Source organism: Meles meles, chromosome 5 (genome assembly GCF_922984935.1).
Source record: "Meles meles chromosome 5, mMelMel3.1 paternal haplotype, whole genome shotgun sequence".
Classification (NCBI taxonomy): Eukaryota; Metazoa; Chordata; class Mammalia; order Carnivora; family Mustelidae; genus Meles; species Meles meles.
Window position 1 is genome coordinate 87,328,932 of NC_060070.1, and position 24,424 is coordinate 87,353,355.

General features: G+C 39.4%; 1 protein-coding gene across 1 annotated transcript; it reads right to left on the bottom strand.

The window, feature by feature from the left end:
• GLO1 (glyoxalase I) lies at positions 1–24,424 on the bottom strand. The gene is made up of 6 exons (XM_046005493.1): positions 24,265–24,424; positions 9,311–9,393; positions 6,828–6,968; positions 5,803–5,870; positions 4,832–4,921; positions 1–1,490 (listed from the first exon to the last, which is right to left on the bottom strand). The coding sequence occupies exons 1-6, from the start codon at positions 24,346–24,348 to the stop codon at positions 1,402–1,404; spliced, it is 555 nt and encodes a 184-aa protein (XP_045861449.1). The 5' UTR covers positions 24,349–24,424; the 3' UTR covers positions 1–1,401.

Here is a 24,424-nt window from a genome sequence, read left to right on the forward strand (position 1 = left end):
CACAGTCTTATCTGAAATTTTATTTCAGTCTGTAAGTACTGCTCTTTGTTTGAATTGCTCACATAATCCATTCCACCCAAAAAGGAAATGTCAAGTGCAAGTCTAGCAGTGGAAACAGCAGTCAGCATAGCCTATCCAAAGGTCTTCCACTAGAGTCTACAGAAAATCTAAATGTTAGGTAAACCACCAACCAGATGTTTTTGCTTCTCTGGGCCATGGGATTGTCAAAATCGGTTTGATTTTTTAAAAAACCCATCAAATATCAATCATGGCAAGGAAGACCACTGAACTAATTCCTAATAACTAAGTAATGTTTTTGCTGAACATCATTTATCCTAAATGATTACTGGCATCAGAAAGACCTTGGGGTAGGGACTCTTCGAGCAATGAAGTAACATGGGCATGGCTTGCCCAGGTATAAGCAGGTGTCACCAGAACCGCCGTGTACTACAGACTTCCTCCGCCGCTCCTTCCCTCATCCTGGTGCTCAGGCCCCAGTGCTGAGAGGACAACATTCAAACTCACTGACGGTTTTCACAGCAAAGGTGAGTGGAGGAGGTCTTGTGAGGTACAAATTTTTGAAGTACAATCTTAATACAAAAATTAGAATCAGGTCTCAAGTACTTGAGCCTATTTATAATACTGCCTTAATTCATTAAAGTTATTTTCCATGTCTAGCCTGCCTTCTTTCTCACAGGATAGAGGATAGCTGGGAAGATTAAATGAGATACAGTGACAGCCTAGCCCAGTCTCTGCACACCAGTAAATATTCTTCCCATCTACCGCCCCATCCCCAAATAAAGAGGTTAGTCCTTGAGCTTAGAAAGTACTTTGTAAGTAAGAAGAAATTAGCTTTTCTATCCTTGTCAGTCTGATTCTGACTTGCTCCCAAGACTACCTTCTCTTTTGTGAAATAAACACTTTATACTATTTGAAGTAGACATGAAGTTTCATTTTTGTTCAGTGTTCTTTACTTTTCGTTGTGAAAAGGTATTTCTGAGGAACTGAAACCCCAGAAGGTAACCCAACATGAACTTGTTAATTTTTTTTTTTTTTGAGAATGATAATTCAAAGGCAGACTTGTTGAGAAATCATATATAGGAGAAAGAAGGCAAATGCAGCCTCTGAAGGGAACTGTTCTAATTATTATGTAAAAAAGTAAAGTTATTTAACTACATTCAAGGACGTAAGACAAAGCACTACTTTAAAACCACAATGACTGAATATTAGGTGAAAAACGTAGGCTGAAATAGAAAAGGGGAATGGACTTCAGAATAATCTGAATTGGGACAATGATTCTTCAGTCCTAGATGTTTCTGTTGTCTATCTTGAATCACACCATTTCCTTTTTTACCTCCCACAAGCTATTCACTGAAATTGCAAAGCAGTATTCTCACAGAACTAAATAATAGTTGTCATTTTGTTAGGATTCAAAATTTCAATCCAGTAGCCATCGGGATCTTGAATAAATGCCAGGCCTTTCATTTTACCTGTAAGATGAAATGAATTTAATTATAAAAGAGACTTTTTAAAAATTTAAAATTAAGAACATTTATTAATCCAAATTTTAATTGCATTTTAACAAAGTACATTATTTTTTTTATAGTTTTAATTTTTGACAATTCTATTGTCAGCATTGCCCAAATGCATGCATTTCAGGATGACTAACATAGTTACCTTCTACACACAGCTGGAAACCACCTCTCCTGAAATAAACTCTGTAACTGGCTGCAGTTTTAGGCACCAGATTTTTACTTCATCTTCATGATACAGTTCATGCTACCCATTGAGTAGTCATAGAGATTGTCTTATTTTATTAAGATTTTATTTATTATTTGAGGGGTACCTGGGTGGCTCAGTTGGTTAAGCAACTGCCTTTGATTCAGGTCATGATCCCAGGGTGCTGGGATCGAGCCCTGCGTCAGGATCCTTACTCAGCAGGAAGCCTGCTTCTGCCTCTCCCTCTGCCTGCTACTCTGCCTGCTTGTGTTCTCTCTCTGTCAAATACGTAAATTAAATAAAATAAAAGATTTTATTATTAGAGAGAATGCGTAAGCAGGGGAGGGGCAGTGGGAGAGGGAGAACTTAAGCAGACTCCTTGCTGACTGAGCACAGAGCCCAATGTGGGGCTCAATCCGGACTCTGAGATTATGACCTGAGCCCAAACCAAGAGTCAGAAGCTTAACTGAATGAGCCACCCAGGCACCCCAAGACTGTTTTACTTTAAAGAGGAAAAGAAAATAAGTGTTTGAGCAGGTAGCATGGCATACCCACACAGCCAAAAGACCCAAAGGCTTGGGTCATAATGACTTCTTTAAACACTATTCAAGGTCACTCAAGCTCTGTCAGTCTTTCTCCTAGGAATTCATAACTGGGATTGAGAGGCTAGTTGGCCTAATAGTAGAGTTGTTTGCTTAAATGGAAAAATGTGACCTCAGCAACTATTTTGGGACCAAGATGCTAAATTAGTCTGACTCCTATCTCTCTCTGGCTCTTTCCCCCAAGATCAACCCCAGAGGAACATATATGGAAAATGGGGGGGGGGGAGTGAGAACTAGGGTGATGACTGGGGAGAGGAAGAAGTTGGTTGGGGTAACTGTTTTAACCTGGTCCATGTGGAAATGGATAGTTTTGGCCTGGACCAGAAGGCAGTCCATCATGGCTGTGGGAGAATAAACAGAAGGGGTTTTGTTAGTTTGGCTTTTGCTCCTCCCAGTGTCTTGGGCACCAGCTCCTGCCCCCACATTAGGGGAGGTTCAAACATCCCAGTTCAGATGCCCTCAGGAGTAAATAAGGGTAGGACAGAAGTTTTATGCCCTTGAGAAATGACAGAAACAGGTGAAAACCAACTGATCTCCCCAGCCTTCACTTTCCACACAATCACAGTTAGGGAATGACCACCTCAGAAGAAGGGTCTCCTGCTTCCTCTCTGAGGGACAGAGTGGAAGAAGATGTGACTGAAGAGCTGTTGTGCAGAATCCAAGGTGTTTAATTCTTGTCAGGTGCCTAGGGATTTCTGCGGGGCCCATCTTCCTGAGAGCATGGGGGCTGTTAAAGACAGGGGTCTAGCCTCCCCCCATTCACACTGCCTGATGCACTGGGATAGTAATCGTTGCAATGACAACAACTTCTCAGATATTAAAGTGACAAGAATTTGAGGAACATAACCATAAAACAAACAGTGGATGACAGATTCAAATAGAAAAACAAATATTAAACCAACGGCCCAAGAGCTATTAAAACATGTAAAAGTGATGAATGGTATGAACTATTACCAATATGAAACAAGAACAAGAAAATGTTTAAGGAACTGAGCAAAAACTAGGGATCAAAATCATAATAGCTGAAATTCAGAATACAATAGATGAGAATACAAAAGACGACTATCAGAACAGATAGGAAAAAGAGGGAAGATTAGCTAACTGGTATGCTAGTGTGAGGAAATCTCCTAGAAAAAGAACAAAGAAATAACAAATATAACAAAAGCTTCCAGAGCGAACAGAAGATAACCTGAATCAGCCGATTTTTCAATAGCAACACTGGATAGAAAAATAAGACCATGGAGTTGTATTTTCAAGATCAAAGGAAAATAAACCTAAGATTTTATATTCAATAAAACTGTCATTCAGATACAAAGATATGGGTCTGAGGCTTACAAAGCTTCAAAAGTTTTGCCTCACAAAAAACCCTCTGAAAACAGTTTTGGTTGAGATATTTAATAGAGGGATAGAAAAACCCAAAAGATGCTGCAAGAGCTACATAGAGAAAAGACTTTGATATCTATATTAAAGGGAAGAAAAAAAAAAAAAAGCCAAGGCCAGGGGGTACCTGGCTGGCTCAGTTGGTACAGCATGCAACTCTTCATCTCAGGATTTTAAGTCTGAGCCCCAGGCTGGGTGCAAAGATAACTTAAAAATACAAAATAAATAAATAAAAGCCAAGGCCAAAGAGAAAGGAAAAATAAATCAGTAATATCCTGGTCTGGGAGAGTATCTGGATATCAAATCTCTCTTTTTTTTTTCAAGATTTTATCTATCTATTTGACAGAGAGAGACACAGCAAGAGAGGAAACACAAGCAGGGGGAGTGGGAGAGGGAGAAGCAGGCTTCCCGCAGAGCAGGGAGCCCGATGCGGGGCTCGATCCCAGCACCCTGGGATCATGTTCCGAGCCGAAGGCAGACAGTGAATGACTGAGCCACCCAGGTGCCCCTGGATATCAGATCTCTTAATTGAAAAAAAGAAAAGGATTAAAATGAAATGTGAAATGTTTCAAATAAAAATTGAATTAATATGCTGGCAGAAACAGATCTAAGTAGAATAGTTACAATACATATAAATCCAACAAAATCTAGATATGTACACTATTTCTAGACAGATACCTAAAACATAAGGACATGCAATGGTTATAGAAGAATAAAAATGAAAGCCCAGCCATTTACTAAGGAGATGTGGTGTAGTTATATTAAAATCAGATTAACATAGGCTTTAAGGAACTTATTTTGGGTGGCTAGGTACACCCTGAAATAGTGAAAATCAGTGGCCAGTGAGAAAATATGGTAAGGTCAAAGGGTGGGGAGAGAGCCCAGGTTTCTGACAGCTCTCCAGACTCTGTGTCTAGTCCCCTATGAAGCCACCCTACTTGCTGTTTTAATTCCCTAAGATACCCAGGTATTTTTCCAAGAATTCTTTTGTTTTCCTTAAGCTGGCTGAAGTAGACTTCCTCAAAGCTACTTGCAAGCAGAGGGATCTACTACAACAGTACTCTCTGTGGTTGCTGCTTGTACGTTAGTTAACTGAGGAGAGGCTGGGAGAAAGCAAGCAGCAGACTTACCATCGTCGGGTCTCTTCACAAATTTGACTCCCAGTTCTTCAAATCTTTTACAAGCACCATGTACGTCAGGAACAGCAATTCCAATGTGACCTGCGGTGGCCACCCCCAAACAAGGTGGAGAGAAGGAAGAAATAATTACTGCAGGGTATCCAAGGGCCACAACTAGCTTGCAAAACGAGTTTGTTTCAAAACATAAGGCACCTGAAAACTGACTGAATCAAATAAGTTCAAAACTTGTATTAAAAAACAAGACTCTAAGTCTAACTGGCTGCGTGTAATAAGCTAATTAGTAGCCCGGAGTTATACATTATCTCAAGTAAGCCCAATATTGGGCTCATGTATAGTTCAATCTGTTAAGAATAACTATGGAGAAAGAGTAGTCACTTACTCATACTTAATAGATTTGCTGGGGCCACTGACTATATAGCAGCCAATTTATCCTGTTATCTTGACTGAGAGATTCTAGATCAGGGCAGAAGTGTACGCTAACAGAAAGGGGGATTATTAGCAACCTTGGTTTTAGTTTTTTAAATTAAAAAGTCTACTGGAAATATACTCCTGAGACTGAGAAGTGAAATCATTGTGAGAGAGTAAATGTAGGGTTCAGATGGAGACTATGAAATTAACTCCTAAATAAAATTTTTATGGAAAATTAAAACAACCATACTCCAAATAAGTTGATTCTTTTTTCCAAAAACACATATGTACCCTTATGTTTATTGCAAAATTACTTACAACAGCCAAATTATAGAAGTAACCCAAGTGTCCATCAATATTAATACATATACATACAATGGAAAAGTGAAATTTTGCCATTTGCAACAACATGGACAGATCTACAAGCACAATGCCATGCGAAACAAGTCAGTCACAGAAAGACAATACCACAAAGAAGCTGATTATTCTTAATAAGTGCCTAATGCACAAATCACACAAATCCATGTATACAACACAGGAACAGGCCAACATACCAAATCCTCGAGGGTCTGAGTTGCCACTGTGGTAACTCTGGGTCTCGTCATCTTCTGTGCCCCAGTTGCTACAAAAGGAGGGAAAACAGAATTACAAGTGACCTGTAGAACAGATATTCTGCTGCAATAATCTCTTTGAAATCTTAGCATGTATGTATGCAATTTCATATGCTTGGTTTCATCTTTGCTACTGTAAATATTAAGGTTTCAACTATAGAAAAGGCAAATGGGAAAATATGATTTTAATTAGACTAAGGAGACAATAAAACCAGGCATCTGGGTAACAATAATGGTAACAGTAGCAACTGTCATTTATTATACTTTATAGAGGCCATTTAATTTGATTTCATCTATTTGATCAAATAGATCTATTGACTCTATTTGATCTATTTATTTATTTGATCTCATTAAAATATCTTCTGAACAGCTCCATGGGCTAAGAGTTGAGTGTCCAGTTCATGAATGAGACTGCCAGCAGAGGAGGAGACAGCGTGTTCAGGGTCACAGAGCTATCTCATCAGAGCCAACACTCATGTCTAGGTCTGTCTGATTCCAGAGCTGTTTTCAATCAGGGACACACTAAATCAAAAATCCTGAAATAGGGGCACCTGGGTGGCTCAGTGCGTTAAGCCGCTGCCTTCGGCTCAGGTCATGATCTCAGGGTCCTGGGATCGAGTCCCGCATCGGGCTCTCTGCTCAGCGGGGAGCCTGCTTCCCTCTCTCTCTCTCTCTCTGCCTGCCTCTCTGCCTACTTGTGATCTCTCTCCGTCAAATAAATAAATAAAATCTTAAAAAAAAAAAAATCCTGAAATAAATGCTCTTTTGTTAGTTGTTCCAAAAGACACAGAAACAACATAAAGAATAAAACAACATTACTAAAATGCCGGAATTACGAAGACCTTCAAGACTCAAGCTGCTACAAATACAAAGTGATTAGGCAGACCTGGTTTGAATTAAGCTTGTAAGTAAGGAAAAAAGGTTTATAAAAATGCAGACTATACAGAAAGATAAAAACGGATACTCACTGTGTCAGTTCAAGTGTAGCTTTCCTGGAGAATACCCATGCTATTTTTTCATCTTTATCTTTTGGGATGTCATTCTTTTCCTCATAAGCCAAGAAATAGAGTGAGAATTTCATAGTGGGAAAATCTAATTTTTGGAGTAGCCTGAAATTAAACAACAAGCCAAAATCAATTAACAACAGGAAAGGCTGACTCATATTAAAATCAACATGACAATATTCAAGTTTCACTAAGAATAATATGAACCCATTTAATAGGAAGAGCAGGAAATCAATGAAAATACCTTATTAAAAAATTCATCTGTAAATATCAGTGAAATAAAGTTTTCACAAAACAAACTTTTATAATTCTTCAAACATAATGAAATTTAGCTGGAATTATGGTACTTGTTTAAGTGGCAAAGGTATCTTCAAAGAAAATTTCGTCCATTTTTGGTAAAAAATACGATGCATTTCCTTATTGTTCTTTCAGATATATGACATTCAGTTAAGTCAAATATCTTACTATGCCAAAACTCCTAGGAAAAGGAAGTGAGGATGGGTGGTAAGAGAGAAGGAAGGACAGATGAATGTCACAAAAGATGTGAATGTCAACGATATAGTGGTTAACCATATGAAATATTGCAGAAAGGCCACACAACATCGAGACTGTAAAGAGGTGATCAGACATGGAGAGGTCCTGAGGGCAGTTTCAGCAGCATGGGGCAGCAGAAGCCAGATGGCCCTGACGGAGACCAGGGGAGGTGAGCAAGGACAGTTGACCTATACAGATGATGGGTGATGATAGGAAAGAGAGCAAGAGAGCAGAGGGAAAGAATTATGCTAGAATAAAAATTTCGGCTTGTTTGTAGGCTGAGGGAAAAGGGCCAGTAGAAAGGAAGAGACTGAGAAGAAACAAAGAATGAATGAACTACCATCCTAAAGTTTTCAAAAAGATGGTTGAAGAGGTGCCTGGGTAGCTCAGTCGGCTAAGCATCTGACTTTTGATTTCAGCTCAGGTCATGATCTCAGGGTCAGAAGATCAAACCCTGCACTGGGCTCCACACTGGGCATGGAGCCTGCTTAAGATTGTCTCTCTCTCTTCCTCGCCCTCAGCCCCTCCCCTGCCAAAAAGATAGTTCAAGTCATGGCCTATAAATAAATTTAAAGAGTATACCATTATTCTGCAAGGAGTAGGGTAGAATGAGGATGGACACAATACAATTTCATTTAGATTATTGAGGACTAAATGCTCAAAGATAACCTTATTTGTAATCAATAAGAGAGAATGGTTGAAGCCTACCTAGCAAATGGAAAGTTTCTAAGCTCTTTTAATTATCACTGCTATGTAATACACCTTGGCCCACTGAGCCCCAGCACTGACTTCCCACAAGTAAGATTTACTCTAACATTTATAATAAGGTCGTGAAAACTATCTCTGCACCTACTAAAGCAGACTGCACAAGCCTTGCACACCAATCAGGTGGGAACTAGAGCAAATGAACCTGTTGTAACCCGCTTTTCTCAGCGAGCATATCTTTCAGTATAATGTCAAGTTGCACCCCATTTGGGGGCTCTTGAAAAACAAGGTCAACACTGGAGTCAATCAGATCTGGATTTGAATTTCCCCTCCGCCATGTGCCCATTGTGGCATTTGGGGCCAGTAACTTAATGTCTTTAAACTCTGGTTTCTTCCTTCATCTGTAAAATGGGGAATAAAAAGTTTTGTGAGCTACTGTGGAGACTGAATGAAAAGCATGTAAAGTGTCTGGCAAATACTGAGTGTTCAATGTATTTGTTTTACTCTGTCATTTACATATGCTGTAAACATTTGCTGAACTACTTTTTCTGGAAAGAACTATAACAAACTGCTAACAGCAGTTATCGTTGAGGACAAGGACTGGGAAAGGGAGGCGACTGCTTTTTATTTTATATTTTTCTGAACCGGTCAGATTTTCTAAACAAACATATACTGTATGACTTGAATTTTTCTCTCAATGTCAATGGAGGCTATCCAGGCAGTCAATTCAGAATCATTTTATTCTTTATGTATCTATATTGTCAGAAACAAAAACCCCTCATGTTATTCAGGGAAACAAATCAAGAAAAATAAACAAATATGCTTTGAGGACTGCAAGATCAGTGGATACTACCTATTCAGGAAAAGAGAATACATCCCATAAAAATGAGACAGGTGACCAATTTTAGGCAAACTCATTCATTTTCTAAGTAATGCATTTTTATATCTCTATCTTTTCCAAAGTAAATAAGAGGCTGTAACATTAAAAGGATCGGAACACATTAAGGATCAAACAACTCTCAGAGAGAAAGGAGGAAGTAACACCCAAGTACTTGGCCAGTGAGCCCAGTCCAGACACCTGGCCAAAAGGACTTCTGTGATTTTTGAAGAAAAGCTTAATCCATTTTTTAAACGGATCTGGAAACAATTCCAGTATTTGCAGAGTTATGCATTTAAACATTACAGGCATCAGTAAATACTTTACTTACGTCATTCCAAGAATTCTAGTGTAAAAATCCAATGACTTCTTAGGATCCTTAATTCGTAGCATGGTCTGCTGCAACAGAAAATCCTAAGAAGAAAGAGCACATATTAAACAGGTGTGATGTCTGGCACTTGTTACCAACGTTAATCAAGCTTTCCACTGGAGGATACAGTCTGCCTCTGTAACACAATGTTTCAGAAGAAAGCAAATTTGTCCCCTCAGCCTTGCCTGGTCCCCACACCTACCACTTACACTGCCTACAGCTCTCTGCCCAAGGATGCTTTGGAGCAGGCCCAAAGGGCCAGGGAGGTGGTTCACACCCTCCAAATAACCGACAGTGGATAAAAAACCTGGCTCCCCTGGCCCTTAGTGGGACAATTCTACAGCATGTTCCACCCAGTCATGCAGCGACGTCCCTGCGGGATGACAGCCCAGTCGCCCTCAGGGGTAATCCACTTCTACATACTTTTTATTGCATTCTCTGACTGCCTGCCAAATAAACTACTTACAACCAAATACGTCCAGTCTGCTTCTGGACAACCCAAAATGAGAAACTGATGTTACAAATAAAGAATTTAATTACTGTAAAATGTGCTAAATCAATGCATAAAATGCCTTTCCAAAATTATTAGTAACCATAGCAAAAAGTTACTCACAAGATCCTAGACTACTAAAGTAACTGAAAGCTTAAAAAGTTACTGTCTCGGGACCTGGGTGGCTCAGTTGTTAAGTGTCTGCCTTCAGTTCAGGTCATGATCTCAGAGTTCCGCCAGCAAGCCCCACATCAGGCTCCCTGCTCAGCAGGAAACCTGCTTCTCCCTCTCCCACTCTCCTGTTTGTGTTCCCTCTCTCGTTGTCTCACTCTCTGTCAAATAAATAAATAAAATCTCTAAAAAAAAAAGTTACTGTCTCTAACACCACTGTGAAATTGTCCAATTTACAAATCAGGAAACAAAAGGCTTACATCACGGGAAGAAGGTATTTTAATTCACGGAATTAAGATTATTAATGGCATTAATAATACTTTGCCATCATTTGGTACAGAAACTATGAAGCACTATTATTTATAGGTATTAGTATCCCCATTTTATAGATGAGAAATACACCTGAGGTGATTAAATTGCCTTCTAAGTTCAGGTCTCTTTCTACCATAGATGCCTTCCAAACTATGAGTCCATTCACTACATTTGTGCTTCCTAACAGATTTTTTCCTGTTATACCCACAGCTTGACAAACAGGCCCGAAAATTCTGAACTCTCCCTTTGCAGACATATAGACATCCCTGCCGTGTAACTCACATCATATAAAGACAAATGTATTTTATTCATTCAGCATCATTAGAAAGTATTTTTCTATCTTGTTAAATTTTTTTTAAAGATTTTATTTATTTGACACAGAGAGAGAGATCACAAGTAGGCAGAGAGGCAAGGCAGGCAGAGAGAGAGGGGGAAGCAGGCTCCCTGCTGAGCAGAGAGCCCAATGTGGGGCTCAATTCCAGGACCCTGAGACCTTGACCCGAGCTGAAGGCAGAGGCTTAACCCTCTGAGCCACCCAGGCACCCCTCTATTTTGTTAAATTTTTAAGTGACCAAAATGTACTCTTATTTTAAGCATTAAAATTTAAAACAAAACTAGCCTAAAAACTACTTTATCTTAATAAGTAGATCTCAATGAATATAATAATTTCATTCTTCATTCACAGCTTATAATCACATATAAGGCAGTTGGCTCAGAAATTACATGTTTCTAGAATACTTGGCTTGCTTTTCTCAGCCAGGAACTGTACTCCTGAAGGTCTTAGTCTCAGCAAGAGCTAAAAAAAGGAAAAAGAGCTCCTGACATCCAGGTCACAATGAGGTCTTGGTTTTCCCCATTGAACAAAAACACAAAAGCACCCACTAAGTCATGCTGTAATTGCAGTGAAGGGAGATCAAAATGCAGCAAATACAATTCAACTTCATATTCTTGGTTAAAGATTAAAACAAGGCACTGTTTGAACTTTGGTAAGCGGGATCTATACACAAGTGATTAAAACTACCCGAAAAATATTAGTTACTATTGCATACACAAAACCTCAGCTATCTACTTATTTGCTTCAAAAATGTGTGGAATTTCCTTATTTTCATGATTCAGGGACATTTCTATAAACATGAATTATTATCTTACAATGTAATATAGGAACTCCTGGTACATTCACTACTACTTTCCCTATATTGAGATGGTCCCTGGAACTCCTGTCTTTATTTTACTCTTTTAATGAGTTTTTTGTCCCCTCACATACCATTAAGCTATTAGTTGTCAATTCTATCAGCAAAACTGTCCTTTTATGGACATAAAGCTAGTGCTCGCTTAGGCAGCACATACTAAAATTGGACATAAAGCTAATTTCCCTAAATTCTTTGATTCTACACTTCTCACTACGCGTTAGCACCCTGATCCCATCAACCCCTCCTCCCACCCAGACTTGCTGGTACTTTTCTCTCTCACCTTGTCCCCTAAAATCTATTCTTGAGGAAATTTTTAAAGTTAATCCAGTTCACTTTTCCACAAAACCCCTGAGAAGCCTCCCCATTTCACTCAGAGTTAAAGCCAAAGTCCCTACAAGAGCCCTCGATGGTTGGCCTTAGTGGCCTCACTCACCCCTTCTCCTGCCCACTCACTCAACTCCACTGCTGTCTCAACTCCACCTAGGCCTCTGCTGGAAGGCTCTTTGCCTGGAGCCACTCCTCTTCTCTGTTTTTAAAAATCTTTATTCATAAGTAGGCTCCACACCCAATGTGAGGCTTGAACTCCTGACCCTGAAATCAAGAGTTGCAGGCTCTACCAACTGAGCCAGCCAGGTGCCCCTCCCCAGAGCCACTTCCAATCTTTTTAACTCTGCTCAAATGTCATCTTCCCAATGAGGCCTTCAACTGACTACTGTAACTCTCCACTTACCCCCTTTTTACATTTTCTTTTTCCATAGTACTTGTCACCATGCAATATGCTATTTACTACATTTATCTTTTATTGTTTTTCTTTCCCTATTAGAATATAAACTCCATAAGGACAAGAGCGTTTGTTTTGTTTACTGATTGACCTCAGAACAGAATCTGGCACAGAGTGATTCCCAATAAATATTTGTTGAATGAGTAAATGAACTTTCACTATAATGTTTCTTTACAATCAAGCTGCATCCAACATTACCGAAAAAAAAAAATATCATTACACTTAACATAGTAACTGCGTGCCAGACACTGTTCTAAGTGATTTACAGAAATCAACTCATAATCTTCACAACAACCCTATGAAATATGTATTATTACCACGCCCACTCTCTCTCCTGAGAGAGTAAGTGTCAAAGAAAAAGCAGTCTGGTTCCAAAGACCTTGCTTTCAACAGCCTTGGCTAAACTGCCTCTAACAACCAAGAAACAGACAAATAATGACACAACATAACAGAATATTGTGAATCCATTTAAAATGCTGCTCTAGAGGTATATTAAACGGCAGGGAGCATTCACATGGTATATTAAGTTTAAAAAGATACATACATGTATGGTTTATTTAATAGGCTATTCAGATTAATTACATCTTAAAAGTAATACTAAGCCTCTAATGTTATTAAACATAAATTCTCTTAACATGGCTATGTACTAAAACTATCTAAATACATACATATAAATGAATATTAAAATGAACTTTTTAAGAAGTCTATACATCGTGGGGCGCCTGGATGGCTCAGGTGGTTAAGCATCTGACTTCGTCTCAGATCATGATCCCAGGATTCTGGGATCGAGTCCCGCATCATGCTCCCTGCTCAGTGGGGAGTCTGTTTGTTCCTCTCCCTCTGCTGCTCCCCCTGCTTGTGCTCTCCCTCTGTCAAATAAATAAATAACATCTTTAAAAAAAAGTCTGTACATAGTTAACAATACTGTATTGTATGTATACTTTAGAGCTGTAGGAGAGCAGATCCTAAAAGCTGTCAGCACATACACATAAAAAAACTATGTGAGATGATCAAACTAACCTTACTGTAGTAGCTGTTTTGCAGTATATCAAATCAACACGTTGCATACCCTAAGCTTATACATTGTTATATATTGATTATATCTCAATAAAGCTGAAAAAGTAGTTTTCAAAAAAAGAGAAAATGGAAAAATACAGCATTGTTCCAACTGAGAAGAATCATAGAATAAATTATTTCCAAGTAAATGTGTAGATGAAATACACACTCTAGAGGCGCCTGGGTGGCTCCGTTGGTGAAATGTCTCCCTTTGGCTCAGGTCATGATCCCAGGGTCCTGAGATAGAGCCTCCCATCAGCTCCCCCTCTGCCACACTCCCTGCTTCTGCATGCTTGCATGCACACTCTTTCTCTCTCTGTGCCAAATACACAGAATCTTTAAAAATATATACATATACTCTAATGCCATTTTTAACCTTAAAAGAAGTCTATACATGGCAAAAAAATTAAAGGTATATTCAATATTAGTGGACTTATTAATGAAAAACAGGCTTATGAATCCTTTGCTACAAAAATGTTATTTGGAGGATATAAAAAGCAAGCAGAGCTTGCTTTTTATAAAAGGCTCAAGTTATTCTATGCTAATAGTTTGCTTTTTATCACCAGCATATTCTGTCGGCTCTGTACTTTGGTAAACACCTAGATGATCCTTCCTCAAAAAGTCCCTAAAAATGAGTGCTTGTTGCTATGGTTCTAAAACATTATTTAAAATAAACATATTTTGTGTTTAAAAAAGTAGGACTTACATTCATGTCCTGCCTCATCAGACAACTCTTAACTTTGTCTTTCCTTTTCATGCTCTAAATTTGGACAATGAAAGTCGCCTTTTATATCTAAACTATCTTTGGGTTTTCTGGGATGGGTACTAGGTGATAACAAAGATTTGCTCCTTTGCCTTATAAAAGAGTAATAAAAATAATCAGGCTTTGGGAGAGCATTGTCCAAATTTAATTAGCTCAAAAAAAATTTAATTAGCTCAAAACTACTTTGAAAAAATTAACAGTACAATCAAGGATGTTTCTAGTGCACATCTTATGTGTCTGCCCTATCATCCTAACAAAATTGTAAAGGGGGGACATGGATGTGAAACTTGGGTAAATCTTCATTTTTTTAACCTATGGATGTTCAATTGCTCCAGCACAATTTGTTGAAAAGCCTATCCTTTCTCCACTGAACTGCATTCACACCTTCACTGAAAATCTGTATTTAGTGTGGATCTATTTCTGGGTTCTCTATTCTGTCCCACTACTCTGTGTCTTCTCTGCCAATATCACTAAGTAGTTATTACGTAGCTACATAGAAGTCTCAAGATCTGTCCAAAAACAATGAATACTGTTATGCTGAAAAAAATAAATAAATAAAAAGGCAAAAAAAAAAAAAACAGCACACAGACAACATTTGAGCAGAGAAGACATTTTGTAAAAAATAAAATTTAATAAAGCAAAAAAAAAAAAAAGTCGTCTCAAGATCAGATAGACTGATTCCTTCCACTCATTCTTTTCAAAATTTAGTTATTCTAGCTTATGTGTCTTTCACAGAAGTTTTAGAATAATGTTACCTACCAAAAAGAGAAAAAAAAGATTTGTGTTAAATATGTGTATCAATCTGTAGAGGATTGACATCTTTACTATGCTGAGTCTTCCAACGATGAACACAGTATGTCTCTCCACTTATTTCATCTTTATCAGTACTGTGTAATTTTCATCATATAAGTCCTGTACAGGGTGGATGTATACCTAAGAAATTTTTTTGAGTAATTATATTTTTAATCTGGTGCTCATGTGTTTTCTGCTAATATGCAGAAATAGAATTGGTTTTTATATGTTTATCTTTTCCTGTTCTGTGACGTCGATGAGCTCACTTATTAGTCCTGGAAGAGGTTTTAATAGATTCCTTAGGATTTCCTGTGTACAATTATGTCCAAACAGGGACAGTTTCATTTCTTCCTTCCAATCTGTATGACTGTTACCTCCTTTTTTTACCTTACTGCACTGGCTAGAACTTCCAGTAGTAGACTGAATAAGTGTGGTAAGAACAAACATCCTTGTCATGTTCCCCTAAATTAGGGGAAAAGCACCACCATTAAGTACAATGTATATTTTTCATAGATGATCTTTACCAAGTTGAGTAAGTTCCTCTCCATTCCTATTTTTTCTGAAAAAAAAAAAAAAAAATTTTTTTTTTAACATGCATGGTGTTGAATTTTGTCAAATCTATTTTTTTCTTCTTTAGCCTCTAATATAATGATTACTTTGAATGATTTTTGAATACCGAACTGGATACTGGAATAAACCCACTTGGTCATGGTAATTTTTTTTTTATTTATTGCTAGATTATATTTGCTAATATTTTTTTTTTTTAAGATTTTATTATTTGACAGAGAGAGAGAAAGATCACAAGTAGGCAGAGAGGCAGGCAGAGAGAGAGGGGGAAGCAGTCTCCCCACTGAGCAGAAAGCCCAATGTGGGGCTCGATCCCAGGACCCTGAGATCATGACCTGAGCCAAAGGCAGAGGCTTAACCCACTGAGCTACCCAGGCATCCTATTTGCTAATATTTCATCAAGGATTTTTACCTCTATAGTCACAAGGAATATCAGTAATTTTCTTTTTTTGTACAGCCTTCATCTGGTTTTTGGTATTAGAGTAACTTTATAAAATGAATCAGGTAGAAAACAAACAGAGCTGATGGAAGGTGGTGTGTGGGCGAATGGGCTAAATGGGTGACGGGTATTAAGGAGGGCACTTGCGATGATGAGTATTGGGTGTTGTATGCAAGTGATGAATCACTAAATTCTACTCCTGAAAACAGTATTACACTATGTTAACTAACTAGAATTTAAGTAAAAATTTGAAAAAGTACAAACATTTAAAAAAAAATCAAGAAGTGTTCCTCCTCTTCAATTTTTAAAGGGACTGTATAGAATTGATGTTCGTTTTTCTTTAATGTTTGGGAGAATTCGCCAGTGAAATCATCTGGGCCTTGAGATATCTTGTTTGGAAAATTCTTAATAACGAATTCAATTTCCTTATGTTATAGAGTTATTCACATTATTTATTTCACACGGGTAACTAACAGTGGTTTGTGTTTTTCGAGGAATTGGTCCACTTCATGTAAATTGCCAAATTTACATGTACAGAGTTGTTTTTAAAATTCCCTTATTATCTTTCTGATGTCTGCAGTCTGTAGTGGTATCCCCTGTTTCATTCCTAATATTGGTAATTTGTGTCTTCTCTTTTGTCAGTGTTGCTGCAAGTTTATCAATTCCATTGTTTTTTTTTCCTCAAAGAACCAGCTTTGTTTCACTGATTTTCTCTATTTTCTGTTTTTAATTTCAATGATTTCTGCCTTTTATTTCCTTCCTTTTGCTTCCTTTGGGTTATTTTGCTCTTCTTCCAGGTTCTTGAGGAGGGAACTCCAATTACTGATTTGAGACTTCTCTTTTCTAATGTATGCTGTTTAGTAATATAAATTTCCCTCTTAGCACTGTCTTAGCTAAGATTCCTTTCTCATTTTCATTCAATCTTTTTTTTTTTTTAAATTTCCCTTGAGACCTCCTCTTGATCCACGAATTTAGAAAAGTGTTATTTAGCTTCCAAGTGTTGGGAGATTTTCCTGTTATGCTTCTGCTGCTAATTTCTAGTTTGATTCTGTTGTGGTCGAAGAATATACTCTGTCTTATTTCAGTAATATTAAATTGTCGAAGTTGGTTTTGGGGGCCCATGACATGGTATGTCTTGATATACATTCTAACGGGCACGTGGAAACAAAAGTGTATTCTGTTGGTTTTGGGTGGTGTTCTTTACCGGCTGATCACTTGTTTACTGATGGTGTTGTAGAGTTTGTCTACGTTCTTGCTAATTTTCTGTCTAGTACTATCAGTTGTTGAGAGAGGAGTATTGAAATCTTTAACTACAAATGGGAACTTTTTTCTATTTCTCCTTTCCATTAAATCAGTTTTTGCTTCTTATTTTCTTGCAGCTGTGTTTTAGTGCGCATTTAGGATTGCTACATCTTCTTGATCAACTGATCCTTTTATCATTATATAAATATACTTCTTTAACTATGATAACTTTCTTTGCTCTGGAGTCTACTTTATTTGGTATGAAGACAGCCATTCCTGCTTTCTTTGGATTAGTGTTTCCATAATAATCTTATTCCATCCTCTTATTGCCTCTTATTATATTTGAAGTGAGTTTCATGCAAACAGTATATATTTACAGCATGTTTTCATTTTCTTTTATTTCGGTTATATTGAGATACAACAGACATATAGTACTGTGTAAGTTTAAAGTAGAGAGCCTAATGACTTGACTCACGTATGCTGTGAGATGATTACCACAGTAAGTTTAGATAATTATCTCATATATCTCATATAAGTTAGGGTATTTTTTTTTTTAAAGATTTTATTTATTTGACAGAGATCACAAGTAGGCAGAGAGAAAGGAAGGGAAGCAGGCTCCCCGCTGAGCAGAGAGCCCGATGCAGGGCTCGATCCCAGGACCCTGAGATCACGACCCGAGCCGAAGGCAGAGGCTTCAACCCACTGAGCCACCCAGACGCCCCAGTTAGGGCATGTTTTTAAATCCACTCTGCTAATCTCTAATTGGTGTATTTATACCTAATGTAATTACTGAAATACTAGGGCTTAAGTTGGTTATTTTATTTACTTTTGCTTTCTGTCAATTTTTTCTTTGCCTTCCTGTGGGTTACTAGAACATTTTTTATAATTTAATTTGGACTTATCTGTAGTGTTCCCTCATGTACCCTTTGTATATAGCTTTCTCTAGGCATTCGCTAGGTTGTTCTAGGCTTTCAAATATATATATAAGTTATCACATTCACTTGGTGTCATTGTCTTTTCAATTTGAGTGAAGTACAGAAACCTCACCTCTCTTTACATCCCTTTACTCTCTCCCATTTATAATTGTCTTTAAATATTTCCATTGCTGGGGTGGGGCAGAATTTCAGGTTCCCCATGTTTCTCCATTAATACATCAAGTGGCAAAAGCTTTTTATTGTCTTGGTGAGACAAAAGTCATGGCCTCCTATTCAACCTTCTCTGATCCCACCCTGGCAGGGGGAGAATGGACACCTCATTGCTACCTGTTCGGCAAAGACTAGGCTCCCTGTCCAGCCTTTGCTGGCACAAACAGGGATGAAGCCACAGTTTTTTCTGTGGTGTTTGGTTGTAGTAGAGCCATTATTGTCTAAAAGTTTTCTGCCTTATCAGGAAACACTGCCTATTTCCTGGTCCTGTGAATGGAAAGCAGGTTTTCATGGGGTTTGGTTTGGTTTTGTCTGCACCCACTGACATTTCTATAGCTCCAAGTTTGGGCTAAATGAGGCAAAAATAAAACTTGGGGAAGCTAGCCACCATGTTGCTCCTAGAGTCTCAAAGCCCCTAGTCTGCCTTCTTCTCTCCACCTTTCAGTTGTTTTCCTATGTTTATGTTATATAAAATGCCCAGAGTGTTTAGCTGTCCCTAACAGGAGGAACAGGAAAAAGTATGTGTACTCCATGTTCCCAGAAAGTGTCCAAATTGATTTTATACAATTGCCCCAACAGTGAGGTACGTTTGGTCACCATATGCCTTTTCTAATGATGAAGACACTCATCTCTCCAGAACCGCTGCCAAGGGGCTCTGTATGATATTCCATCTTACTCAAAATCGAGATCAGGATCTCCACTGCCTCCACCTTCAGTCTTCAGACAAGAAAAAGTTCAAACTTGCATTAGCTATATTTTCAGAAATGTTAAGGTTTCTTTGGCCTAAAGTGTGTGTTTTGGCCTTAGAAACAGTGAGACCAACTCCCTTTGCAGCCCATCAACTCTCTTTCCCAATGAATTTTCAAAAGCATTGCATTACCCTCAGCAGAGTCTTCAACTCAACATTCAGACTCACAGGACAACCACAGGGTAAAAGGGTTTCTGCCAGAAAAAACACAGCTTGCAACACAGCAGGGCTAGGTGTCCCCTTTCAGCAGGAGTACTTACAGAAGTCTGTACAGCTCAGGGGCAGGGAGTAGATCTGCACTGGGTAGGAGGAGCAACCACCCTGGTGTAGAAGCCCTATGACCACAGGAACCAGGATCTCTAGTAGCAACCCCACGGGCACAGCTTCCAGAATCTCCACAAGGGACAGTTTTAAAAGCCACTACATTCAGGGAAGCCCAAAGCTATAACTTCCTATGGGTATCGATAATTCTCCCTCTCCAGATGCAATGTACCTATCAAGTTATTTTTTATATTGCTAAGCAACAAACACCATTTCTGTTTCTTGGAAAACAGCTAGAGTTAACCAAATTGTCAAATTCTCATCAAAAGGTTCAGGGCTTAACTCTTCACCCCTAGGTATCCCATCTCCTGTAAAACAAAAAATGGATCAAGTTTTGTTTTTTCCTGACTTTTTAAGGTCACAAGTGCCTTTTTGGAAAGACCCTTTTGAAAATATAAGCATATCTGAGGGGAACAAAATTGTTTTCTGTGTAACAGCTGGAGTACACGGTTGATGTACAAGATGGTTTGATGTATTTTTTTCTTCACTATCTTCTTCTTTCCAGTGTTATTTGCCTGACTCAACCTATGCCAGAATGTGATAAATTGTTCCTGAAAATAATTCAGCCACTCCCTTTACATTTATTCTATCTTATCTAAATTGGTCTCATGTGGTTCTTTCCTTCCACTCTGTAACTCAACAGCCAAAGCTGTACTTCAAGGATACTCACCCTACAGATAAGGGAGGCAGAAACAGCTAGGAGACACAAAGGATTTTTAAAAATTTTAAAATTACCTGTGATATTAGGAAACATAACTGCCAGACTGCTCTTACAATAGATAACAGAAACAGGAAAATCTCAGAAGCCCTCAGGATCACAAGGCCTTTAAAAATCTCGTACAAAGGGAAGGAAAACACATGAGTGTGAGAGAAATAATTCTTCAGAAGCAATATGGTTCAAATACTGGCTCTACCACCATTACCTTAAGTAAATCATTACTTTTCTTGAACCTTAGTTTTCATATCTTTAGAATGGGGATAATTATAGTTCTCAGCTTGTAGGGTTGAGTTGGAAAGTATACGGGATAATGCATGAAAGTACTTAGCATAGTGTCGCTAGAATCTCTTGTCAGCCCAAATCAGACACCTGGAGTCTTCCTAGATTTCTCCCTCCCCACTTCTCTCTAATCCAGCCCAAGTGTCCTACCAACTTGACTCCTTAAATCCCTTTGGGCTCTTGCTCTGTGTCTTTCTAATGAGCGCTATCTTCCTCAAGTGCTCTTGAGCTACTATTTCCTCCCTGGATAACTGTCCTAGTCTCCCTGGTCTCTGCTTCTTGCAGGTTTACCTAGATGCAATCCACTGACCTCCCCATAAAGTACCACAGTCATCTTCCTATAGTGAAACCCAACTGTGTCATTTCTGGATTAAAAATCATTACTTCAAAAAAAAAAATTACTTCAGGGGTACCCGGGTACCTCAGTAGGTTAAGCATCCAACTCTTGGTTTTGGCTCAGGTCATGATCTCAGGGTTGTGAGATCGAGCCCTGCATCGGACTCCATGCTCAGGGTGATTCTGCTTGGGATTCTCTCCCTCTCCTGTCCCTCTGCCCCTCCTCCCCCAACACCCTGCATACTCTCTCTCTCTCAAATAAATAAAATGAAAATCATTCCTTTAGTGGTACTTCACAGCTTTTAAAGGAAAGTCCCAAAAGCAAGCACATGTGGTTACTGCATACTTCTCTAACTTCATCACTTGTTAGTACTCCCCTAAACTGTTCATTTTTTATGTTTTTGGTACACTTTTATCAGTTTAAAAAGAGAGCGTGCACCTCCTATAAATCTGTATTTAAATTATATACACATACAAATATACTAATAAAACATATATATTATAACATATATTTACCAAATAGAAATCCTTACAAGGTGAGAAAAACAAGTATAATGGGGTGGGGGGATGCTCATATTTTCTTTGAGCAACCCAATGATAGTCTTGCATACCTTCCCCTCAACTTCCACTGCTTACAACTTCAGTCTTGTGTCATCTGTAGATTGCTGCATCAGTTCTCTGAGGTCTTGTACTTTTTATATTTACTATGATTCTCTCTGCCTAGAACAGTCATTCATCCATCTGGCCATTACCCTTCCTTCCTCGTTTCCATTCTCTCTTCCACCTACCCCTGCACCCAATTTTACCTAGCTACTTCCTCTGTATTTGGTAAAACTCAGCTTAAGTGTCACCAACACTCAAAGTTTTCCCTGACCCTATCACCCACCACTCAGATGGGATAAGACTTCAAATTATTACATTAAAGGACACTGATAGAGACTGTTAAAAAAAATTTTTTTTTTTCAGTAGATTATCACTTGGGAAAAGAAGTATTTGGCCTCATGAAGACAGCTGGCTAATAAGACTACCCAGGAAGTGGTATGACTGTACACTCCTTGGCCAAGGACAGGCCAAGGAATGTCCTTCATGACAAAGATGCAGACAATCAATAGGAAAGTTGATTTTCTACCACCACTACCCTCTCCTTTCCAAACCAGGCCCTCACCACTTATTTCATCTTCTGGAAGAACCTTCCAGGTCGCCTCATCACCTCTAGGCCTGGATTCCTTCAAAGTACTCTATAAAATGCTTTCAGATCCTGAATGATTCCCTATTACTTATTTAAATCCAGCTTCCTTAGATGTGACATTCAGAGCTCTCTCCATGAAAGGGAGGCTCCAACCTCCCATTTCTAGCCTTTTCCACCACAACTCTACTGTTTAGATAACCTGAACTTCAACCAGATACATGTAACTCACCTCTCCAGAACACACCTGCACTGAATCTTTCTGTATCTCACCATATTTGTGAGATCTTTCTTCCACCTAGAATGTCCCCTCCCACGTAACTCAGTCTCTTAGATGATTCTGGAACCCTACTCATCTTTCAAGACCTAGGCCCACCACCACCTTCTAGCTGATGTATTCCCTGATCTTCAGAGTTGAACTGTATCACTTTTCATAGTTTAGAGATAAATAATACACTTAATCCTCCTTGCAGCTCTCTTTATACTGCTTTTACAAACTCAGCCCCAGTGCCCTGCTAAGATCACTACAGCCAATGGCAGATCTGGGGATTTGAATGTAGGTCTCCAAACATCAAATACCTCAGGTACATAACATACCACAGAGGCTACCTCCCAAAATTTCTTGCACTCCCAGGATACTTTATAATTTAACAGCACATTAATCCCAGTTCCGTCTTATGTTAGAGGTGGTGTCCTTTTGGTGAAGAGACCTCTATCTTGTTCATCCTAGTACCCCCCCAAACATACCATGTTCTTTATAGCAGGTGATTGGCCATCAGGCTCAATTTAATTCACTGAGGTTTTTACTTTACTTAATGTCAAGTTCCAAACAGAATAAGGGTGGAAGTTGAGAGTGCAGGTGCCTCTCTGGACAAGTTACTCGATATTTCTATGCTGGAGTCTCCTTATTTGTAAATTAGAGATAATAATTATGCCTTCTTCATAGGGTTGTCCTGCGGACTAAATTAAGTAATGTACTTCAAACAACAACGCAGGACCTGGCACACTCGAGGTATACATTATGCTGGTACCTGGCACTACATATCAATTTTATGTCCCCCACATGGTATTTCAGGACCAAAAATTATTAATTTCAAGAAGTAATTACCCCATATAACCAAGAGAAATTTCAATGATGTGTAGTTTAAGTTAAGAATGCAAGAAAATGTATTTAACAAATTTTCTAAAGGTATCTCTGAAATCTTTTTAAATAGCCCCATACACAAAATCCCCAGTTATCTAGGACACTAATTTATACTGAATGGCTCAGTTCATATTATGTGAAATAACTAGGTACTTATATTACATAATAATAATACATTAGAGGGTATACAAGGGAAATGAGTGTAGGAGGAAATGTATTTCGTTCTTTCTTTCTTCCCCCTGAACTTTGCAGTGACTACTATTTTTCCTGAGTTCCACGTGCCAGTCAAAGGCTTTAACAATCAGAGGTGTCTGACTCTTCACCCCGAAGACAAAGAGCAAGCAGGGTGCAAACTCATCGACACATACTCAGTCCTCAAGGAATTCAGAAATTCCCCCATCGAATGAAAAAAAAAAAAAATACAAAGGCGTTTACTGACACGGACACAGCAATAAACCCCCAAGCGGCTGCTGTGTCAGTCAAATCTTGCCAGCGTGGAGGCACCACACCTGAGTGAGTTACACTGACTCAGTGCAGACATGTTAAGCAAGCCGGAGGGATGCAACAGGTCATTCCTCTTACTGGGTCTCAGCTGCGATGAGAGGGTCGGTGAAGGAATCTCCAAGATTCCCCTTGGATCTAAGCTTCACGATTACTGTCACTTCTCCTGGGCCACCAAGCACAGGGAGGACAGAATTGTGGCCGTGAGCAACCATAAAAACCAAGCAAAGGCGAACTATGGGGCGCGGTTAAACTCGGCGGGATCCACGATTAGTTTGTAGGAGTTAAGCCCGCAGCCAGAATAGGCTGGGAGGGGCCAGCATGAATTAGAGACCTTCGAACCTGGACTGCGAGTTCTGAAGCTGCTCTCACCCGCCATAGCTATTGACCCGAGGAACACGCACACCACAGTCAAGGGATCTGATTCGGGGTTGGACGTGGCTTCTAGTTACCGTCCCAAAATAAACAAGTTAATGCAAGGAGGGTCGCAGTCTCTGGGGAAATGGATCCTCTCACGATCCCCTACTGGATACCCCTAGCCCTAGCCCTTCACCCGACCCATTCTGGTCCGCCCAAGCGGCAGGAGCTGCAGCCGCGACCCGACCGCGTTCGAACCCAGCCCGAGCTGGGCCTAGCTGAGCCAGGGGATGAGTTTCTCACGCCTCCCCCAACACCGCGCTCCGCCCCGCCCCGGCCCGGGGCCGCTACTCAGGAGAAGTAGGTTCTGCGCCCACCTTGGTGCTGGGATCCGGGTCAGAGCAGCAACCGAGGGCAGCCTCGTCGGTGAGGCCGCTGGATGCAGGCTGCGGTTCTGCCATGGCCGCAATGCTGTTTCACCGACTACGCTCCCGAGAACAGGACAGCCACCCACACTCCTCCCGGGCCGGGGCTGCC

Excerpts from the sequence above, each read along its gene's own strand:
- GLO1 (XM_046005493.1), bottom strand. The coding sequence starts at position 24,348 with ATGGCAGAACCGCAGCCTGCATCCAGCGGCCTCACCGACGAGGCTGCC. Across the intron at positions 6,969-9,310 it reads ACTAGAATTCTTGGAATGAC|GCTACTCCAAAAATTAGATT; the intron begins GTAAGTAAAGTA and ends GTTTAATTTCAG. Across the intron at positions 1,491-4,831 it reads TGTGAAGAGACCCGACGATG|GTAAAATGAAAGGCCTGGCA; the intron begins GTAAGTCTGCTG and ends TTCATCTTACAG.